Source organism: Nansenia antarctica, assembly GCF_963989245.1.
Source record: "Nansenia antarctica genome assembly, chromosome: 6".
Taxonomy (NCBI): domain Eukaryota; kingdom Metazoa; phylum Chordata; class Actinopteri; order Argentiniformes; family Microstomatidae; genus Nansenia; species Nansenia antarctica.
In genome coordinates, this window is record NC_137676.1 from 29,367,296 (window position 1) to 29,387,649 (window position 20,354).

Genomic DNA, 20,354 nt, shown 5'->3' on the forward strand with positions numbered 1-20,354 from the left:
CTGCCTCACCTGCTAAAAAAATGTCAGCTGCTCATGTAGTTTTTAGAGCGAGGCGCGGTGAATCCCACAGTTAATTCTCTCAGATTGCAGCCAGGGCTTCATTGTGGGAGGTACCTCACCTGTTCTTTCCTAGCCTAGCCTAGCCTGATTCATTTTGAAGTCAAACAAGCCTGTTAAGTTCCGTCTCAAGTTGGAATTTAACCAACAGGACCTAGAAAGTAAAACAAATCTTAACATTTCAGAAATGTATTAAAAATGCAAAACTCTGAAGACTTTAGTTTTCAACATTATCAACACAATACTTGCAAATAGGTTTTTTGCTTGTTTTTTAGATCAATTTCTGAGACAAGTGTACATTTCCATGCAAGTGTCCAGTAAGCTGTTTATCAATGTAGCAGGAAAAACACATTTAAATTGTATTTTGATTTCAGTCTTTGAGGCAACATAATGTGAAAAAACTGCAGGGGTTTGAATACTTTTGCAAGGCACTGTATAGTGATGAAGAAATATAATTTAGCCTTATGAGCTAAGCACAACTAGTCTATTCATGTAATCCAAAATTGTTTTATTTAACGTTTTATTTCTCCATTGTTCACAAACACAAGACATAAACAAACAATGTATAGATACAACATGTTTAAAATATGTCATGTGGCTGTCATGGACTGTGTAATTAAGAGCGTTTGCATTTCCCCAGCCCCAAACCTACCCCAACAGAAGTGGCAAGGATGCCGTTTTGCGGACGAACAAATCCCAGATTGGGGGTTTAATGTTAGGGAACTAAGAATTCACCAAACAGGTCTGAATTATGTAGTACAGTTTTTTTCTCACCGATCTGTAGCCTTCCTGACGTTTCCCATTACAGGAATGACCCCTTCAGCAAAATGAATGATGCAACCCTGCTCTCAACAAATAGCCTACTGTACTTTCAATGCAGATCACAAGAGGATATGAAGACAATGACATTATGAACAATGTCCATGAGCAAATGTCAATACACCAGGACTTGAAGCCTTGAAGCAAGTGCAGGTCAATTAGCTACACCGAATCATTTTGCCTGTCAATCCACATGATTAGATTCTTAGAGAAACAAAAAAATCCAAGACAAAATATCAAATAGGGAGAACTATGAGTAGAACCATAAAAGGGTCAGTTTTCTGGCTCAAGACAGAGGACACACACCCATAGACACACACCCAAAGGGCGTAAAGAGGGATATAAAGAGTGAATGGGTGTTGGAGAGCAAGGTTGGGTAACCAGTGTTCAGTGGATGTGGTTATGAGGGCTATGGGGGATACATTCCCTAGCTCTGCTTTCATTCGCTAACTCGCTGCCTTCCTCATTCTACTCTCCCTCCGAAATTGGAAAGGATTGGTTTACGTTTAAATAACATCGTGTAAACTCAGCTGAGCCATTATCCTAATATCTTATGCATCACCAATGCTTCTAGATCCAAGGGGGGGGGCGATAGGGGCTAGAGGAAGGAGACAGCACACAGCCTCTGGTCCTACCCTACTTCTCCCTGTAGTGCAGCAGGTACATCTTCAGAGGCTCGGGCAGGGGCAGGCTCAGGATCCGTTCTCGGAGCAGGTTGACCGGAGCCTCGTGCAGCAGGGCTCCACCCTCCCTCCTCCTCTCTTCCTCTCCCTCCCTCTCTCGCTCCTCCCTCCCTTCCTCAGGCTCCCCCCCCCCCCCCTGCGCCCTGCAGTCGTCCCCCTCCTCCTCCTCCACCACCTCCTCTTCTTCTTCCTCGGTGTCGGAGCCGGAGCGGTTGTTGTTGTCGTCCGTGGGCCCGGGGATCATGCGGCTCATGAAGACGTAGCGGTTGGACAGCAGGGCCGAGCCCCGCGGGGGCCGCCTCAGTCTGATTCGCTGCCCCCCCCCCCCGCCGCCGCCACCGCGACGGACCGGTCTCTTCCTGGGTAGCGGCCCCGTGCTCGCCACCGTCTTCTTCAGAGTGTGGCGGATGGCGATGCGAGCCAAGTCCTGCAGAGTCCGCACCTCAAACATGGCCACTGAGGAGGTACAGGTGAAAAAAAATAATATATATATAATATATATATATATACAGGTCCATATATATTTGGACACAGACAGAATTCTCGTAATTTTAGCTGTTTACCAAAACATCTTCAAGTTACAGTTATATAATGAGTATGCGCTTAAAGTGCAGACTCTCAGCTTTAGGGTAAGGGTATTCACATCCAAATTGAAGGAAGGGTTTAGGAATTACAGCTCTTTAATATGTAGCTCCCTCTTTTTCAAGGGACCAAAAGTAATTGGACTCAAAAGCTCTTTCATGGGCCAGTGTGGGCTATTCCTTCATTATTTCTTTATCATTTAAGTAGGTAAAAGGTCTGAGTTGATTGGCATTTGGAAGAAGATGTTGCTGTGTATACGCACAACATGCAGTCAACAGAGCCATCCTTAGGCTGCAAAAACAACCAAAAAATCCATCAGAGAGATAGCGGGAACATTAGGAGTGGCCAAATTAACTGTTTGGTACATTCTGAGAAAAAAAGAACGCACTGGTGAGCTCGGCACCACAAAAAGGTGTGAACGTCCATGGAAGACAAGAGTGGTGGATGATCACAGGATCCTTTACATGGTAAAGAAAAACCCCTTCACAACATCCAGCCAAGTGAATAACAGTCTCCAGAAGGTAGACATATCATTATCCAACTGTACCATAAAGGGAAGACTTCACATGAACAAATACAGAGGGTTCACCACAAGGTGCAGCCTCAAGAATAGAAAGGCCAGATTAGACTTTGCCAAAAAACATCTAAAAACGCCAGCCCTGTTCTGGAAGAGCATTCTTTGGACAGATGAAGCTAAGATCAACCTGTACCAGAATGATGGGAAGAAAAAAGTATGGATAAGTCTTGGAACGGCTCATGATCCGACGCTTACTACATCATCTGTAAAAAAAAAGTGGAGGCAGTGTGATGACATGGGCATGCCTGGCTTCCAATGGCACTGGGTCACTAGTGTTTACTGATGATGTGACAGAAGCAGACGGATTAATTCTTAAGTGTTTAGGGATTTTGTCTGCTCAGATTCAAACAAATTCAGCAAAGTTGATTGGATGGCGCTTCACAATACAGATGGACAATGACCCAAAACATACTGCGTAAGCAACCCAGGAGTTTTTAAGGCAAATAAGTGGAATATTTTGCAATGGCCGAGTCAATCACCTGATCCCAACCCGATTAAGCATGCATTTCACTTGCTGAAGACAAAACTAAAGGCAGAAAGACCCACGAACAAACAACTGAAGACAGCTGCAGTAAAGGCCTGGCAAAGCATCACAAAGGAGGAAACCCAGCATTTGGTGATGTCCATGGGTTCCAGACTTCAGGCAGTCATTGCCTGCAAAGGATTCTCGACAAAGTATTAAAAATTTACATTTTAGTGCCCCGCGGTGGTGTAGCGGTCTAAGCACTGGCCACTAGTGCAAGCTGCCCACCGGGGACTGGGATCGAATCCCAGCTCGCCAGATCCGGATATGGCTGGGGCACACACGGGGAGCGGCATATTGGGTGGCCGCTCCCGAGGGCGGTATAGGAGTATTTCCGGACAAGGATCCGTCGCACAACACCGCCCCCTGGGTGCCGGAATAACGGTGCTGGGCTCGAGGAGCCAGTCAGCTAGTCTGCCTGGCGGCCTCCTCTGGGACTGCCGGCCACGGGGTCGTGCGGCGGATCCTTCGCAATAGGCAGGGGATAATTGGATGCTAGGTTGGGTTCAATTGGCTACCAAATTGGGTGAAAAAGGGATAAAAATCTGAAAAACATATAATAATAATAACATTTTATTTATGATTATGTTAATTTGTCCAATTACTTTTGAGCTCCTGAAAATACTGTGTATAAACATTTTACAAACATTTTTATACACAGTCCTCTATTCTAAGGAGCTCAAATGTTCCTAAACATATCATACAATATTTTTGTTCAACCCCTTGAATTAAAGCTGAAAGTCTGCACTTTAATTACATCTCGATTGTTTCATTTCAAATACATTGTGGTGGCATACAGAGCCAGAATTATGGAAATTGTGTTACTGTCCAAATATTTACGGACCTAACTGTATATATATATATAAATTAAATTAAATATAATGCAGCTTGGTTGCCACGCTTGCCTTGAAATCATTTTCCATACCACCTCTTGATTTTCCAGGTACCATGTTTTGTGATGATATCTAGCCCGTTAAAACTTTCCGTCCCTGCCCGTCCACCACACCGGCCCACTCCCATCCCCAGGACACCTGACAACTTATGGCGCTTTTCCACTACAGGGCCGACCCGGGTCGACCCGGGTCGGCCCTGGTCTTTAGCCTTTCTCCACTGCCAAAAGTACCCGTGCCATTTCTGGTACCCGTGCCGAACAAGAACTAAAATAGTTATTGTTCGGGATGGGTAGCGAAAGGTACCAAAGGTACTTTTTTGCCAGGCTGCGTGTGACGTGTGACGCTGCACACCGTTGATTGGTCAATGGAAATCGTCATCCCATGTTAATAGATTTCTTCGCTAACTGCCATCTTTAAATAACACAACAGATTTCGCTCTCGGAAAATATCACTTACTGTTTCTGTAATAACTTATTAATAAAGATTAGAAAAATTATGCTAACCATCGTATTATCTTAGTTTAATGTCATTTCAATGCATCATATAACTTTTATTTACAACAAGCAAAACAAAAAAAATCGCTATTATGGCGATGTCCTGTGCCTATGCTGTTCCTCAGTCCAATGGAGGAAGCATGATACTCGCGAGTTCATCTCGCTTTTCCCCCCGTTGATGTATTAAACAATCTAAGCAATCTAATCAGAGCAGTTGTTATTATCTGATATTATTGATGGATGTGCCATTTTTGATGGAGAGCAGTGAGCGGATGACTGGATGTGAGCATGTATTTGACTAATGCCGATAGATTCGCGTCTTGCTCCGAAACCGGAGCTGCCGGCGCAGACAGGATTTTACAGCGTTCCTTCAAACAATCGTAATTCATGAACTATATGCCCAATCTAAAAAGTTTCTGAAAGCAGAGAAGTTGCACTTTTTGAACAGTTGAACTTTTTTAGGCTTATTACGGTAGTTCACCAAAAAAAAAAGCACAGTGCTCAACGTGTCAGGAGAAATAAAAATAGAATCGGGGGTTTAACACATGTCGACATTTCCCTGGTTGCGAGATCTAAACTAGTCTACTAGAACTGAAAGCGGCAAGTAACAGGCACTTAACGTTACATGTTGTAAGGCTGATCTGTGCACGATAGTGCTGCATTTTGACATAATTCTTATTGCATTTCCCCCCGCTGATCTGTATAGCGGGGGGAATCTTATGACACGTAACTCCTCCTACAGTCCCGGGTCGTTTCTGTATAGTGGAAAACGTCTTGTACCCGGAACTTTTCAAAAGCGTGCCGAGGCGAGCCGTGCCGTACCCGGGTCGGCCCTGTAGTGGAAAAGCGCCATTACTTGATTTAAAAGATGTGCCGTCTAGATGTGCAGTCTAGTCTAGATGTGCGATCATCTCTTAAATGCTTAGAGATAGTTACCTGTCTAACCAGTGTTTTGATCGCTCAGTGTAGCTATAGATGTATTAAACTAGAACTCATTTCCAGCCTAGAACACCACTGGGCTGAAAAACTTAGTTCCCTAAAACGTATAGGTGATGGTGGTGATTCCAATTCATCAGAGCAGTCATAGGTCATCTCCCTGTCATCAGAATGATCACGCCCCCTTTTGGATGGTAGAATTGTTAGAAGTTTGACTGGAGGTCAATGCAAATTTATGGTTTTTGCTACTTTTATACAATAAAATAAGAAAACAGTATTGCTTTTTAGCTATAAGGAGCCCAAATCCGATGGTCAGTCAGGCAAACAATTATATAGTGTCGTTGCCGATCAATGATCGACGTCGTTATATATTTTAAAAATCATGAAATAGAGGTTGATGTGTGTCCTTTCAGTCTGCCTCCATCCATGTGGATGAACGACCCAACCCAATGGCCTGAGGTGTCATATAACCCTAACCCATATCCTGACATATACAACTACCTTATTGAATCTCCAGATAATGTATTTCTGACATCCATCACTTGCTGTCGTTAAGATATTTTTCTGTTTTGGTAGTCTGTCCAATGTGACACTTGCCCTCCTCCGCCGGCCCTAGTTTTGGATCTAGCTTGCTGTTCATTATTTGATAATAAATCGTAGCTAGCTAGCTATAACATCTTCATATATATATACATACACACACATACATATTGTAGGCGCCAGGTATGGGTTGTACTGTTGTTCGCTGTTGGATTGTGGGTCACGTGCAGGGATTCGAGTCACGTGGTGTTGGTGGTGCGTCAGTGTTGCGTCAGTGGTAGCATTAAAAACAGCGTTCCAAGATATTCAAACAGTGACTTGTTAAAGCGTTCAGCAAAAGTAGGACTTCCCAACTCACCCCCTCTCCTGCCATTCACACAATTCCGACAGGTGAACAGCTGATTTCAATACTACCACTGACGCAACACTGACGCACCACCAACACCACGTGACTCGAATCCCTGCACGTGACCCACAATCCAACAGCGAACAACAGTACAACCCATACCTGGCGCCTACATTCCGGCCCCTAATAATTACAATTACTACACATTAATAATTAACAATACATTACAATTTTCTTTGCAATTTCTTTTGCGCAAGGAGTTCATAGTCCGTTAGTCCATTGTAGATCTTGATCCGATCTTCTTGAGTCGAGTCAAGTCAAGTCTAGGACAGAGGTTACTAGCACTTATCCTTTCAGAATGAACCAAGTCATGTCAAAAGATTAGCCTTCACAGCTCCGCCGACTCAAAGGCAAATCTTGGTCACAGGCCTGCAGAGACAGCTGGTCCGGGTCTTAATCCGGACTTGTCGCACAAGTCCTCTTCTATCTGGAATTGTTTCGGTGATCCTCCCAATGATCCAGGAATTCCGAGGTGCAGAATCATCCACTATGAGCACTATGTCACCGGGGATGAAATTCCGCTTGGCCTTTGTCCATTTCTGTCGTTCCTGTAATTGTGGCAAGTACTCCCTAATCCACCTTTTCCAAAACAGATCAGACATGTATTGGACTTGCTTCCATCTCCGGCGTGCATAGCTGTCCTCCTTGTGAAACAGACCAGGTGGTAAGCAGGGTTTGGCTTTGAGAAGCAGAAGGTGATTGGGTGTTAATGCTTCCAAATCATTTGGATCTGTGGATTCCTTGGTGAGGGGTCTACTATTGAGAATTGATTCCACTTCGCAGAGTACTGTATGGAGTCCCTCCTCATCCAGACTCTGTGTCCTCAAAGTGAAATTAAGAATCTTTCTAATGGAACGAATTAACCTCTCCCATGCTCCGCCGTGATGTGATCCGGTAGGAGGGTTAAAAGTCCACTTGATTCCCTTCAACGAGAGCACATCATTGATTTGTTCCAGGTTCCATCCTTCAATTGCTCGTTTCAGCTCACGCTCTGCACCGATGAAGTTGGTGCCATTGTCGGAGCGTAGCTCTTTGATCTGTCCTCTTCTCGCAATGAAGCGCCGCAAGGCGTTAATAAATGAATCTGTGTCCAGAGATGAGGCGACTTCAAGGTGTACTGCTCTCATTGTCAAACATGTGAAGATCACTCCATATCTTTTCACGAGACTCCTACCACGCTTGATGTCAAAGGGACCAAAATAGTCTACTCCGACATAACTGAAGGGAGGTTCTTCTGCTGAAACTCTGTCACCAGGCAAGTCTGCCATTTGCTGTTGACCTGCAGCTCCATGTAACCGACGACAGACTACACACTTGGATATGATCTTCCTTATGGCAACACTGGCAGCAGGAATCCAGTAGCGCTGGCGCAGCCTTGACAACATGTGGTTCCTACCACCATGGCCAACCTCTTGATGAATCTGTCGTAGGATGAGGTCTGAGATATGGAGATCTTTAGCAATTATGGCTGGATGTTTAGACTCTTCGGGCATGGCAGCCTTACTAAGTCGTCCTCCGACTCTCAACACACCATCTTCCAGTATTGGGTTGAGCTTGTAAATGTGACTGTTTCCTTTCACGCACTCTCCCTTTTGGAGGCAAGAGAACTCTTCAGAGAACCTTCTCCTTTGACAGAACTTGATTATCTCCAGTTCAGCTTCTTTGATCTCTTCCAACGAGAGACAACCACGACAGAGCTTATTATGCATCTCCTTGTTGAGAACATCTTTGTGTCGAGTTGCATTTGACGCAGACTGAGCAAGACTTGCCGTGACTTCTCTCCTCTTTCTGTTATTCAAAAATACGTTTCTGAGCCTCAGGATCCATCCCATCACTCTTGTGAGACGTGTCCAAGATGAGCTGCGGTTGATCAAACCCGTCACAGCATCATTCTCCTCTTGTTCCACAGAAACAATGGCAGCTGACCCCTTGACCTCCGGGTCTCCAGATGGAAGTTCTCCCAAGTTGTCTGGGTTGACAGGCCAAGCTTCCTCTGTTTGCCTGAGAAATGAAGGACCAGATATCCATGTTTCGTTTTTGAGGAATAGCTCCGCCTTCACACCTCTGGAGGCAAGGTCCGCAGGATTGTGCACAGTACTCACGTACCTCCACTGTGATGCAGACATCTTGAGAATCTCTGTGACTCTGTTCGCTACAAAGATGCGAAACCTTGATGTTTCGTTCTTGATGTATTTCAGTACAGCGGTACTGTCTGACCAGAAAACAGAGTCTTGCAGCTGCAGTCTTAACTCTTTCCTCCACAGTTTATCCATGCGAACTGCCACAACTGCTGCGGTCAACTCCATACGTGGGATTGTCACAGGCTTTAAAGGTGCCACCCTGGATTTTCCCATTATGAAGGCGCTGTGTGTCTGAGAATGGTCATTGTGCAACAACAGATAAGTGACAGTACCATATCCCTCCTCACTTGTGTCAGCAAAATGATGCAGCTGGGCGCTGGTTACTTCTCCAAAGTTAGGGGGTTTTAAACATCGTCTGATGCTGAAGCCCTCCAAAAGATGTAGTTCTTTGACCCAGTCAACCCACTCCTGCACAACAGACGCTGGTATGACGTCGTCCCATCCTAGCCCTTTCCGGCACAGGTCTTGAAGGATCTTTTTAGCTGTGAAAACCACAGGGGCCACAATTCCCAGAGGGTCATAGAAAGAGCTGACGGTAGAAAGGATTCCTCTACGGGTCAATGGTCTGTCCTGAAAGGTTACACTGAACCTAAAGGTATCAGACTGGATACACCAACGCACCCCCAGTGCTCTCTCAACCGGTAGGATATCGTGGTCCAGATCCAGGTCTTTAACCTCCTTTGCTCTTTCATCCTCCGGTATTGCTGCCAGCACACGGCGACTGTTGCTTATCCATTTTGTTAAATGAAAGCCTCCCTTGGCACAGATGGTCCCCAAGTCCTGATGGAGGGATATGGCTTCCTGTTCTGAGGCTACAGAAGCGAGACAGTCGTCAACATAAAAACAAGGTTAAGGATGGTCCTGAGAAGGCTTGCCTTTACCGCAACAAGGGCAGACACACGCTGGAGTCGTGCACTCTATTGGAGAGGAAAGTTCATAGTGAGAAGATGGAGTTCCTGAAAAGGAATGGAGTCTGTTTTGGCTGCTTGTGCACTGGGCACATCAGCAAAGAGTGCAGGAATCGTCTCTCTTGCAAATAGGGGTGGGCATCGATGATCGATGATCGATTAATTGATCGATAAGGTCTTTGTCGCAATACGGCATGACGGAAGTTCCCGTACGTTAGTGTAACCTGACCTCCAGTAATAGGTGCGCGATCTCCACTACTTCCTGAAAGGCACCTTGCATGTTCAATTGATTAATCAGCTGTGCGGTAAAACACACACTGCTTGGAAAATGGCGAAGCGAGCGAAACGAAGCTTGGTGTGGGAGCATTTTGATCTGAAAGGCGACCTCGTTCATTGCAAACACTGCGCAGTGACCTATAAATATAATACGACGACCCCGATGAAATACCACCTGCAAGCCGCACACCCGACCCTGACTGCTCCTTCGCTATCGCTACCTTGTACTTCTCAGCCCTCCATCATGCCTCATCTTATACGCGGGAGGTTTTGCGTTCGTTTTGCGTTCGTCTCTCACCCCTGAACATGTTAACATGATCATCTTTTTGAACAAGAACCAGTAGGCCTGCCGCCTACAGTCTCTCGCTGGAGTTTAAATTTAAGTTAAGCTGGACGCTCTTAAGGACACTAACGTTTTCAGTCATCCTCCTATTTGTGAGTAACAGTTTTTTTTACTGCTCCTATGGTGAGTTACTTATTTTCTATATTTTTATTTATAATGTAACATGTGTTTTTAAGTTAAACAATTTAGGCTACTCACTGCCTTGTTTAAGAGGATTGTTATCTGACTGTAGTGTCTAGTTAATGTGAATGAATGAATGTGTGCATTGTGCAATTCTGCAATAGCAACACAAATAAAGTTTTTTCCCCAAGGAAAACATGTTTGTTATTTCTGCCCTAGTTTTTTTTTATTTTTTTTTATGAAAAAAAACCTTATTGATTAATCGATAATTGATCGTTAATTCGTTACGATTATCGAACAAAAAATGTTGATCGTTTGCCCACCCCTACTTGCAAAACATGTGGTTCAAGACACCCTAGCATACTTCACATCCACTATACGGAGAATGGCTGACAATGTTGGGCGACTATCAAAAAACGAACTTTGTCGCAGAGAGGCTAAGTAGGGGAAAAATACCTGCCCGACGCGCTGGCTGTCAATGAATCACTGTTTCCGAAGGTACGTTTGGTATATTTATTGTAGATAAAAACAAAGGGTGAAACGGTATCACAAAACATTAAAAACAGCGTCTCAAGATGATCAAACAGTGACTTGTTAAAAGCGGTCAGCAAAAGTAGGACTTCCCCACCTCACCCACTCTCCTTCCATTCACACAATTCCACCAGGTGAACAGCTGATTTCAATACTACCACTGACGCAACACTGACGCACCACCAACACCACGTGACTCGAATCCCTGCACGTGACCCACAATCCAACAGCGAACAACAAACAACAACAGACAATAGTACAACCCATACCTGGCGCCTACATTCCGGCCCCTAATTATTACAGTTATTACACATTAATAATTAACAATACATTACCCATGTAGGAGAACAATACATTACAATTTTCTTTTGCGCAAGGAGTTCATAGTCCGTTAGTCCATTGTAGATCTTGATCCGATCTTCTTGAGTCGAGTCAAGTCAAGTCTAGGACAGAGGTTACTAGCACTTATCCTTTCAGAGTGAACCAAGTCATGTCAAATAAATAAAATCAATCTGAAGTTACGCCAAAAGTGCAGCCTTCACAGCTCCGCCGACTCCTGAAGAAGGCAAATCTTGGTCACAGGCCTGCAGACAGCTGGTCCGGGTCTTAATCCTAGAGTAATGCTTCTGGAACTGTTCTTGTAATTCAGTCTTTTCTCTTTCATGGAAGCTCTTGCAGCTTCAACCTCTTCCTTCTCAGAACACACTTTCAGGGCTTAAAGTGGGAAAAAATCCTGTGCCTGAAACTTTTTCTTGGGGAGGGGGGGTCACAGTTTGAGATATTGGGAGAGCGGGTACAGAAGACAGCTTCTTGTCTCAATGTTTAAATGCATTAATACTATTTAATAGTCAATACAACATATATGTCTAGGGATGCACGATATGCATTTTTTTCCAACTGATACCGATACCGATGTTTACCCGCTTCTCGTGGCCGATAACCGATATGAGAACAGATATAATTTCACAGTTGATAACCTGTAGTTCATGCACACCTGAAGGTAAGAAAGGCTATGTAGTGAGCAAAGATTGATGATTTAATATTCCATAGTGATCTCACCAAATCTCACTATTGTTAACACAACAAAGAGAACACTTCTGACTCTTCAAATGTTCATTTATTATTTCCTCTAACAAACAGAATCTGTTATAGACAGTGCACATAAATGCTTTTTTTAGAGTGTCAAAAATAAAGTGCATCTTGTCTATCCCTGTAAATTGAAAATGCATAAATAAAATATCAAAAAATAAATAAATAAAGTGCATCAGTCAATACAAAAATAACATTTTTGTATTGACTATGCACTTTATTTATTTATTTTTTGATACTTTCTCTAACCATGAGCTCATAGGCCTCCTGTGTGAGTCCTTCTAGTACATTCTCAGTCTGGGTAGATTTGACCTCAACCTTTACCCTCTTGGATCCCTTCACCTGCTCAGGGTCCCACTGTTTCCTCTTAGGGACAGCCTTCCTCATACTTATTACTTTTCCCAGGTTCTTGTTAACAGCAGATGGCTGAAGGACTTGCAGGGGGTTTTTCCTCATGGGTACAGTGTTTTCAGTAAAGAAGCTCTGGATGTTCTCAGAGGACTTCTGCCCATGTTTCAACATCTTGTTGGTACTCATTTTATTGACAGGTCCGTTTACAGTCCACCCAAGCATCGTCTTGACTGCATAAGGCCCTCCATCCACACTCCGGATGACTTCCAGGGGTTCCAAGGCTCTAGGAACATTCATGCCTATCAAAATCTCCACGTCTGCGTCTATCTGTGGCAGGTAGACATGTTTCAGATGAGGCCATTTTTCTAGGTCTTGCTGCCGTGGGATGTTGCTTCTATTAACCGGCATCTTATGTTGTGCAAAGATTTTGGGCATTTCACAGTACCAGTCACTGTACAGGCTAAATTGAACAGATTTATTCATTATCCTATCTTAAGAAAACTAATGTAACACTCTCATCTAGGGATTTACACGGCAAGTCAAATGAAGAACTACAAATCGCTGATGACAGGGAGATGACGTATGACTGCTCTGATGAATCAACCCCTATTTCATAAAATTGTTTTCTATATAACAACGTCGATCATTGATCGGCAACAACACTATATAATTGTTTGCCTGACTGGCCAGGTCAGATCAGATTTGGGCTCCTAATAGCTAAAAAGCAATATTGTTTTCTTATTTTATCCTATTAAAGTAGCAAAGCCCATACATTTGCATTGACCGCCAGTCAAACTTCTACCACTTCCTGAGTAAATCCGACGTTCCTACGCTGAGATATGACCGCTTTAACTCGCGCCCCCCACTCGCGGATATCAGGTAGTATTAGAGCTATAGCGCTATTGGCCGTTACCATTAGCAACACATTCCAAGCGCTAGCTAGCAAGCACATCGATGTTTGTTTGCAACAATGAACCATGTGCTTGCCAACCAACATTGATAAACCCATTTAGAACGGCCACAGACAGTTCCAAGCCAACTCCCGCACAACCGCCGGCCGTGCTAACCACAACACCAAGAGAGTTAACTTGCTTGGTGGAGCTGCTAACGGACCTCACACAGGTTCGTTACACTATCCTCACCGTTCGGGAGAGCGTGGCCTCACGCTTCACTATGCCAAGTCCCTCACGTGGACACGGCTCTCCGATGGTGTTCCTCCCATCCCACTTCTGACACCAGTGTAGCGAACGGGAACTGGTAGTGTAACTCGCCCCATGCGGGAGTCGAACTCCGATCTCCCGCACAACCAGCCGTGTCCACATGAGGTACTTGGCATACTGAAGCGTGAGGGCACGCTCTCCCGAACGGTGAGGATAGTGTAACGAACCTGTGTGAGGTCCGTTAGCAGCTCCACCAAGCAAGTTAACTCTCTTGGTGTTGTGGTTAGCGCGGCCGGCGGTTGTGCGGGAGAACGGGGTTCGACTCCCGCATGGGGCGAGTTACACTACCAGTTCCTGTTCGCTACATTATTAAAGGTTTTAGAAAGCCTATACAATTTTCCAGGACAACACAAGATTTCCATGTTAATTTTACATTTTGCTCAGTTTCCATGCTTTTTCCAGGTATGGAACAGGGCTCAATAATTTCCATGTTTTCCATGTTTTCCAGGTAGCGTGGCAACCCTAGTAATATTAGTTAGCATTATCTTCTAAACATGATTTGAAGCTATACAAAATACCTTGACAAAGCCTCCTATGATAACCGCATTAGCCTACTGAGCTCAAGTATGAGCCAACTCAAATCTATACGCATCACACAAGGCTAGCTTAGTGAACCACCTCCGCTAACATCCACAAGGGTGACAGAACTCCCTCTATTCCCTGGATTCTAACTCGCCATTCCTTTCCTATAGAGTCGCACAGTGTTGTCTGGAGCGTGATCGATGGGGCTTACGTAAAGGCACCGCTCTGGGTTTGCCGTTGTCTCGATGTTTGGGTAACACCAGCGGGGCGAAGGACACAGCGATGATCTTCTTGGTCTCCCAGCTGTTGTAGCTCGTCCGAGTGATCCTGGTCAACTGAAAAGGAAGTCGTAGGAAAAGAACAGGTTTCGTGTGTTGTGTGTGTGTACCTGTGATGTTTGTGTAGCATAGAAACAGTTTGTGTTTTTAAGAGAGTGCCTTGCTCTTTGGGTGGAGAGAAACAATTTTACCAAAGTGTATGACTCTCAGTTAGGGGGTGGCAGGGGAGGGGGGGGGGTGAGCTTTTTAAGTTAAATGTGACACAATCTGGTCAATTGGGCTGATTAAATGTTCAGACTTTGTTGTAGAAGAAAATGTAAATACATTTCGGCGTTGTTGAAAATTAATGACACACTTGCTAGTCAACTAACACAGCTTGTTTTGTGAGCCTGATAACAATGTAAAGTAGTGTTATAGTGAACTAGGTAGCAGTGGGGGATTACTCACCCAATCCATTGCGTTGCAGTATTTTGGCTTGACTAGCGAGTTTGTGTTGTGATTCTCAACAACGTTGAAATGTATTTACGTGTTTCAAAATAAAATTCTGAGTCAAAAAAACATTTTGATTGGTTGCCGACTTTGTTAGCCCTTTCACCAGATTGCTTAACGTTTGATGCTGAACCTGAACAGTGTGTGTGTGTGTGTGTGTGTGTGTGTGTGTGTGTGTGTGTGTGTGTGTGCTGACCTTCTCCTCCAGGGGCAGCACCAGGACCCCTCCCACCTTCAGCAGGTTCTTCATGTAGTCCTCGTGCTCTCTCTGCACCCCCGCCCCGCAGTAAACCCTGTCATACTGTCTGCTCTCTGGGCCGATCTCCAGGCAGTTCCCCAACACGAAAGAGGGCTCACAGAACTCAAACCTAAACACACACCATGCTGAATCATTCTAAAGCTTTAAAGTCTTCAGGTCAATACAATGTTTCTAAAACCGTCTGGTCTCAACACTCACAGCTGTTTGATCTGAACCATCCAGAAGAGAGAGATCTCGATCTCGATCTCTCTCTCTCTCTCTCTCTCTCTCTCTCTCTCTCTCTCTCTCTCTCTCTCTCTCTCTCTCTCTCTCTCTCTCTCTCTCTCTCTCTCTCTCTCTCTCTCTCTCTCTCTCTCTCTCTCTCTCTCTCTCTCTCTCTCTCTCTCTCTCTCTCTCTCTCTCTCTCTCTCTCTCTCTCTCTCTCTCTCTCTCTCTCTCTCTCTCTCTCTCTCTCTCTCTCTCTCTCTCTCTCTCTCTCTCTCTCTCACCTGTCAAAGCTGTCACTGCTCTTGATGAAGAACTCCAGTTTCTGATAGGCGTACTCGATGACATCTGCATGCAGCTCAACCCCATGGTTCGCACCAAACGGACCTACGGGGAGAGGGAGTGTTTTGTCAATAATACGATAGGCCGCTCCTGATGTGATTTTGAAAATGTAAGGATACTGGGTGGTAGAACGCACATATCTAGGAAAAGTCATGAAAGGAGGGGGAGACTCATGCGCTTGTGTGTGTGTGTGTGTGTGTGTGTGTGTGAACTGAAGTTTTGACTTCAGGCTGATGACAATGACAGTGTTTTTTTTTTGGTCTGTCGCATAAGCTCAGATCTGATTTTCTGTCATGCAGAGATGACCAAATCATGATTGGTCATATTATTCATATCATCATCATATCTGGTGTCAGATATAACTTCATGTTAACCTGAGTCACTGTGTTATGTGACCACTATTGTTAAGTCTGCTTTCTCATGTCCATAACAATGTTGATGAACAATGGGAATAAACACACAGCTCTTATCACTGTTGTGTTCTTCCTAATGACAGGGATCACAGATGAGGGGAGACAATACTGTGTGTGTGTGTGTGTGTGTGTGTGTGTGTGTGTGTGTGTGTGTGTGTGTGTGTTTGCGTGTGTTTGTGTATCATCTATGACATATTAGCCTGGTTGGAACCAGCAATAAAAACATGACACTAAACCAGGCAGACGTCCAGTCATTGCACAACAGCTTTGAGCCATGGTTCTGAAACGACCTTCAAACTGCATGTAGACGAGACATTCAAAATGGTATCCATGAGTTCACCTGACTCTGGGTAATAAAGGAAAAAAGGAATTGATTGCCAAAATGTCTCATTTACATTCGGTGGCCTGAAATAAAAGGACTAGGTATAAAAAAGGGTTGTCATTTGTAAATGGTGAAACCAGTATATAAATACCCTCAAATGAAATGGGAAAATCTGACAGTAATTTGTTTGATTTCAAATTCAGTAGTAGCAGTATAGAGCAAACGACTTACGCAGGGCACTGTATTTATAGAGTGGTGGAACGGGGGGGACTATCCTTAACAGGCTACAATTGCTGTGCCCGACATGATTGAATGAGGGTCTATTTTTGGCTATTGGACGTGGACCGGTTGGCCAACTCTCCTTGACAAGGCCACCGACACTCCCACTTTACTGCCCTGCTAAATCTGGTCCTAGCGGACGTTTTGTGATGTGTCACCATATTACCAAAACGGTATTAGCACATGGATTTTAGTGCTGCGGAAGCAAACTGGAGCCCTACGTCTTAAAAGGACTAAAGCAAGATGACGTCATTAAACACAACACTCCTAACTTCCTGATTACAGAGACAGGTACACTGCCCACTAGATAACCTCGCAAGCTGTTCGGGGGTCCATAAAGTGGGAGAATTCTGCGAGGTGGAATAATAATACTATGTTGAATTCAACCCTGCCGATGTAGAAGGCTATGGAAACAGCACATCCCCAACAACAGAGAGGCTGACAGGCCACGGTGCTGGTTCAGCAGCTGCTTTCTCACAGCACGATGCCCAACCGCAGGGGGGGGGGGGGGGGGGGGGGGGGGGGGTCAGTACAGACAGGATGTTTTCTGCTGGTAGCAAAAAAATAACCATCACGCTTCACACAATTCAAACTATTATGAGTTAATAATGCACCAATACATTTGGGAGCCAACTTAGTGGGAGTTTATACGAATGCATTGAAGTGATGAAGGCGGTGGTACGAGTAAAACATGAAGCTTTACGTCTCCCTTCCTCTCACCCAGTGTGAGGTCCACTATGGTGCTGAGGTAGTGTTGAAGTACAGTGGGTTGAGGCAGGTTAACTCACCCAGGATCAGCCCCACCATGGTGCTCAGGTAGCCCGTCCCGCTGCCCAGGTTGAGGAAGGAGAGGCCGGGCTGCAGGTCCAGAGCCTCCATCACCTCAGAGTAGATGCACGGGGCCGACAGGTGGATGTTGCCGTGGCGCCAGGCCAGGTCCTTGTAGGCGCTGTCCCTGAACTCGTCCAGGTAGTAGTCGGCCCGGTCGATGGCCCGGAAGGCCCGCTCCACCAGTTCCGAGCGGATGTACTGAGCCTCCTTCAGGTTGTCAATCAACTCATCGTTGTCCTCCCCGGCACTCACGGCACCTCCCATCCTCTCACTGAGAGGGGAGGGAGAGACAAAGATTGAGGCACACACACACACTGCTACCTACTAATAAAGGGGATACAGGTTTAGGATTTTAAAGGTATAAGTGTTCAAGTTCCTAGATTTGAATTCATCTTCCTTCTTTTCACATTCTACCATCTCACTCCAATCAAGTAAGACACATGTTGAGGCTAAGACGTTCTTGTCCTATTTTCGCGCATATGAGGGGGAAAAGTACAGGTCTTATACAAACCATTTATGTCATGTCTTTCATAATATGCTGTTCGTCATAATTATACAACATTCATTGGTGGAAAAACAAGCTTTAGTACCGCGTTTTCATGAACCACCGAGCGGTGGCGCTACCACACCGGCGCCTCCACCAGTCACTCCTGGGGGGAACTGCAGAAGTCATGTTTCCCACCAATCAACGCACACAGAAAATACAGCTGCGCCACTGAATAACAAGAGCATTTTTTTTATGTCTCATATTACATAAACATGTCCGATGTCTATCAAACTGCTGCGACATACGCGTCGTTCACAAGTTCCAGCAGTTGACACGCATGTCAGGTGTTTTTATACACCTTCTTTGCAACAGTTTGTTTAGAAGGCTTCGTTATAAAAAACCCGCTTTTTCCACTTCTCTTCCACAACATCAATAATCAACAAACAGCCGGCGGCGATGCCAGTCACTCAGAATAACCCCATTTACCTTCGTCTCTCTTGATATGCCGTCTATAGAGGGCTCTGCAGAGGTGCACATTAGAGAGAGAACAGCTCAATGATCTGGCCGCATCAAACAAAGACGATCGCTGAAGATCCAAACATGAAGCAGCTTTTCTACCTAATGGAAGTGACGTCTTATCGACGGTGCGTAAGAGTAAGAGCAACTGTCCATTTCGCAAAAAAATATGATGTTGAAATCGTGTCGGTGTTCCCTTCTGGTTCCTCGGCGGTCTCTCTCCCCCCCCACCATAAACATTCAGGACATGTCACCAGAGTTGAGGATGTAAACAATGACCAGCTGACAGCCTGACGTCATTCACCAAAACACACCAAAGTGTGCGTTGTTTCCTCGCAGACCTGGGGGGTGTTCCGTCAATGTCATTAAAGGAAAATCCAGGCTTATTTGGATAAATCTCGAGAATTCCAGTGAGAGTGTGGTTTAAAGGAATCCCTGCTCAGTAACTAAGGTCATTTATACCACTGAACTAACCTGCTCCGTAGCAAAAAAAGTATTCAAAAGCCAATAGATAGATAGATAGATAGATAGATAGATAGATAGATAGATAGATAGATAGATAGATAGATAGATAGATAGATAGATAGATAATGTATTGTTCCCCATGGGGAAAGCAGCATGACAAACAGCAACAACAAAATAAAGTGAATACAACAGAATACAATTATAAAATAGACATCTGAAATATATACAGCAAGAACAGGTTAGGAGTCATGAGTTTTCAGTTGCTCCTTTTTTGCTTTAAGTTGCAAAAGTTCCTTTGTTTGTTTTTGCTCTTTCATGTTTGTTTTTTAAAGGATGTTCAGTAACTTATTTCTCTTGTACAAACATGTCAATATTTATTATCATTGTACATAGGTATGCTATCCTTATTTTTAATATGTGTATATGTTACGGGACATGTGGGAATACAGTACATGTGGGAAAACTAGGGTTAGGGTTAGGGGTAGGGGTAGGGGTAGGGTTAGGGTTAAACATGTCAGCATGTACCAAGGGCCAATCCCAATTCACCCCTAGCCCTTCGTTTTCACCCCTTTGGCTCGATTTGCGCGTTCACGTTTAGGGCGAGGGCTGTCCCAATTCATATTTCATCGAGGGCTAGGGGTAAGGGGGAGGGCTAACTATTACTTCGTTTCGAGCGATTCCAGGACCACACTAGCTTCGAAGGGCTAGGTGTACGCTACCCCTTGATACCAGGATGCATTGCGAATCATCTACAGAAATCTTATGTCGCTCTATTCAATGCGGAAATGTCATTTTAATTCTCTGTAATTACTTATTAATAAAGATTTGAAAAATTATGATAACCATCTTATTGTCTTAGTTTAATGTCATTACAATGCATTATAGACCTTTTATTTATAACACGCATAACCCAAAAATCGCTTTTATGTCGGTGCTGTGTCTAACGTTACAGTAACGCAACGCTGCATGACAGTCGAGCATTTCAGAGATGTACAGTCATAAATCAATTATTACCTGTGGCGTTTGACAGCGGATGATGGTACACATATGTAAAGTTATCTATCAAACGTTCGGCTGACTTGTACATGATGCGCATTTTGACCTATTTCCACCCGCAATCTAATCCGAGCAGTTGTTATTATGTAATATTATTAATGGGTTGTATCATTCATTTCAATGCATTATAGACCTTTTCTTTATAACAAGCACAACAACAACAAAACGTTATCATGCCGATGTGCTGTGTGTCTAACGTTACAAGCTGATTTGTGCATGACAGCCGCGCATTGACATATTTCCATGTCTGATGTCTAATGTCTGATGTACTAATGTCATTTCAATGCATTGTAGACCTTTTCTTTATAACAAGCACAACAACAACAAAACGTTATTATGCCGATGTGCTGTGTGTCTAACGTTACAAGCTGATTTGTCAGCCGCGCATTGACATATTTCCAT

At 44.4% G+C, this 20,354-nt stretch overlaps 1 protein-coding gene across 1 annotated transcript; it reads right to left on the minus strand.

Annotated features, from left to right (window-relative positions):
- pcmtd2a (protein-L-isoaspartate (D-aspartate) O-methyltransferase domain containing 2a) lies at positions 1-18,574 on the minus strand. The gene is made up of 6 exons (XM_080533163.1): positions 18,402-18,574; positions 17,386-17,699; positions 15,526-15,628; positions 14,975-15,146; positions 14,223-14,346; positions 1-2,015 (listed from the first exon to the last, which is right to left on the minus strand). The coding sequence occupies exons 2-6, from the start codon at positions 17,690-17,692 to the stop codon at positions 1,513-1,515; spliced, it is 1,209 nt and encodes a 402-aa protein (XP_080389289.1). The 5' UTR covers positions 17,693-17,699; positions 18,402-18,574; the 3' UTR covers positions 1-1,512.
- Positions 18,575-20,354: the final 1,780 nt, after the last annotated feature.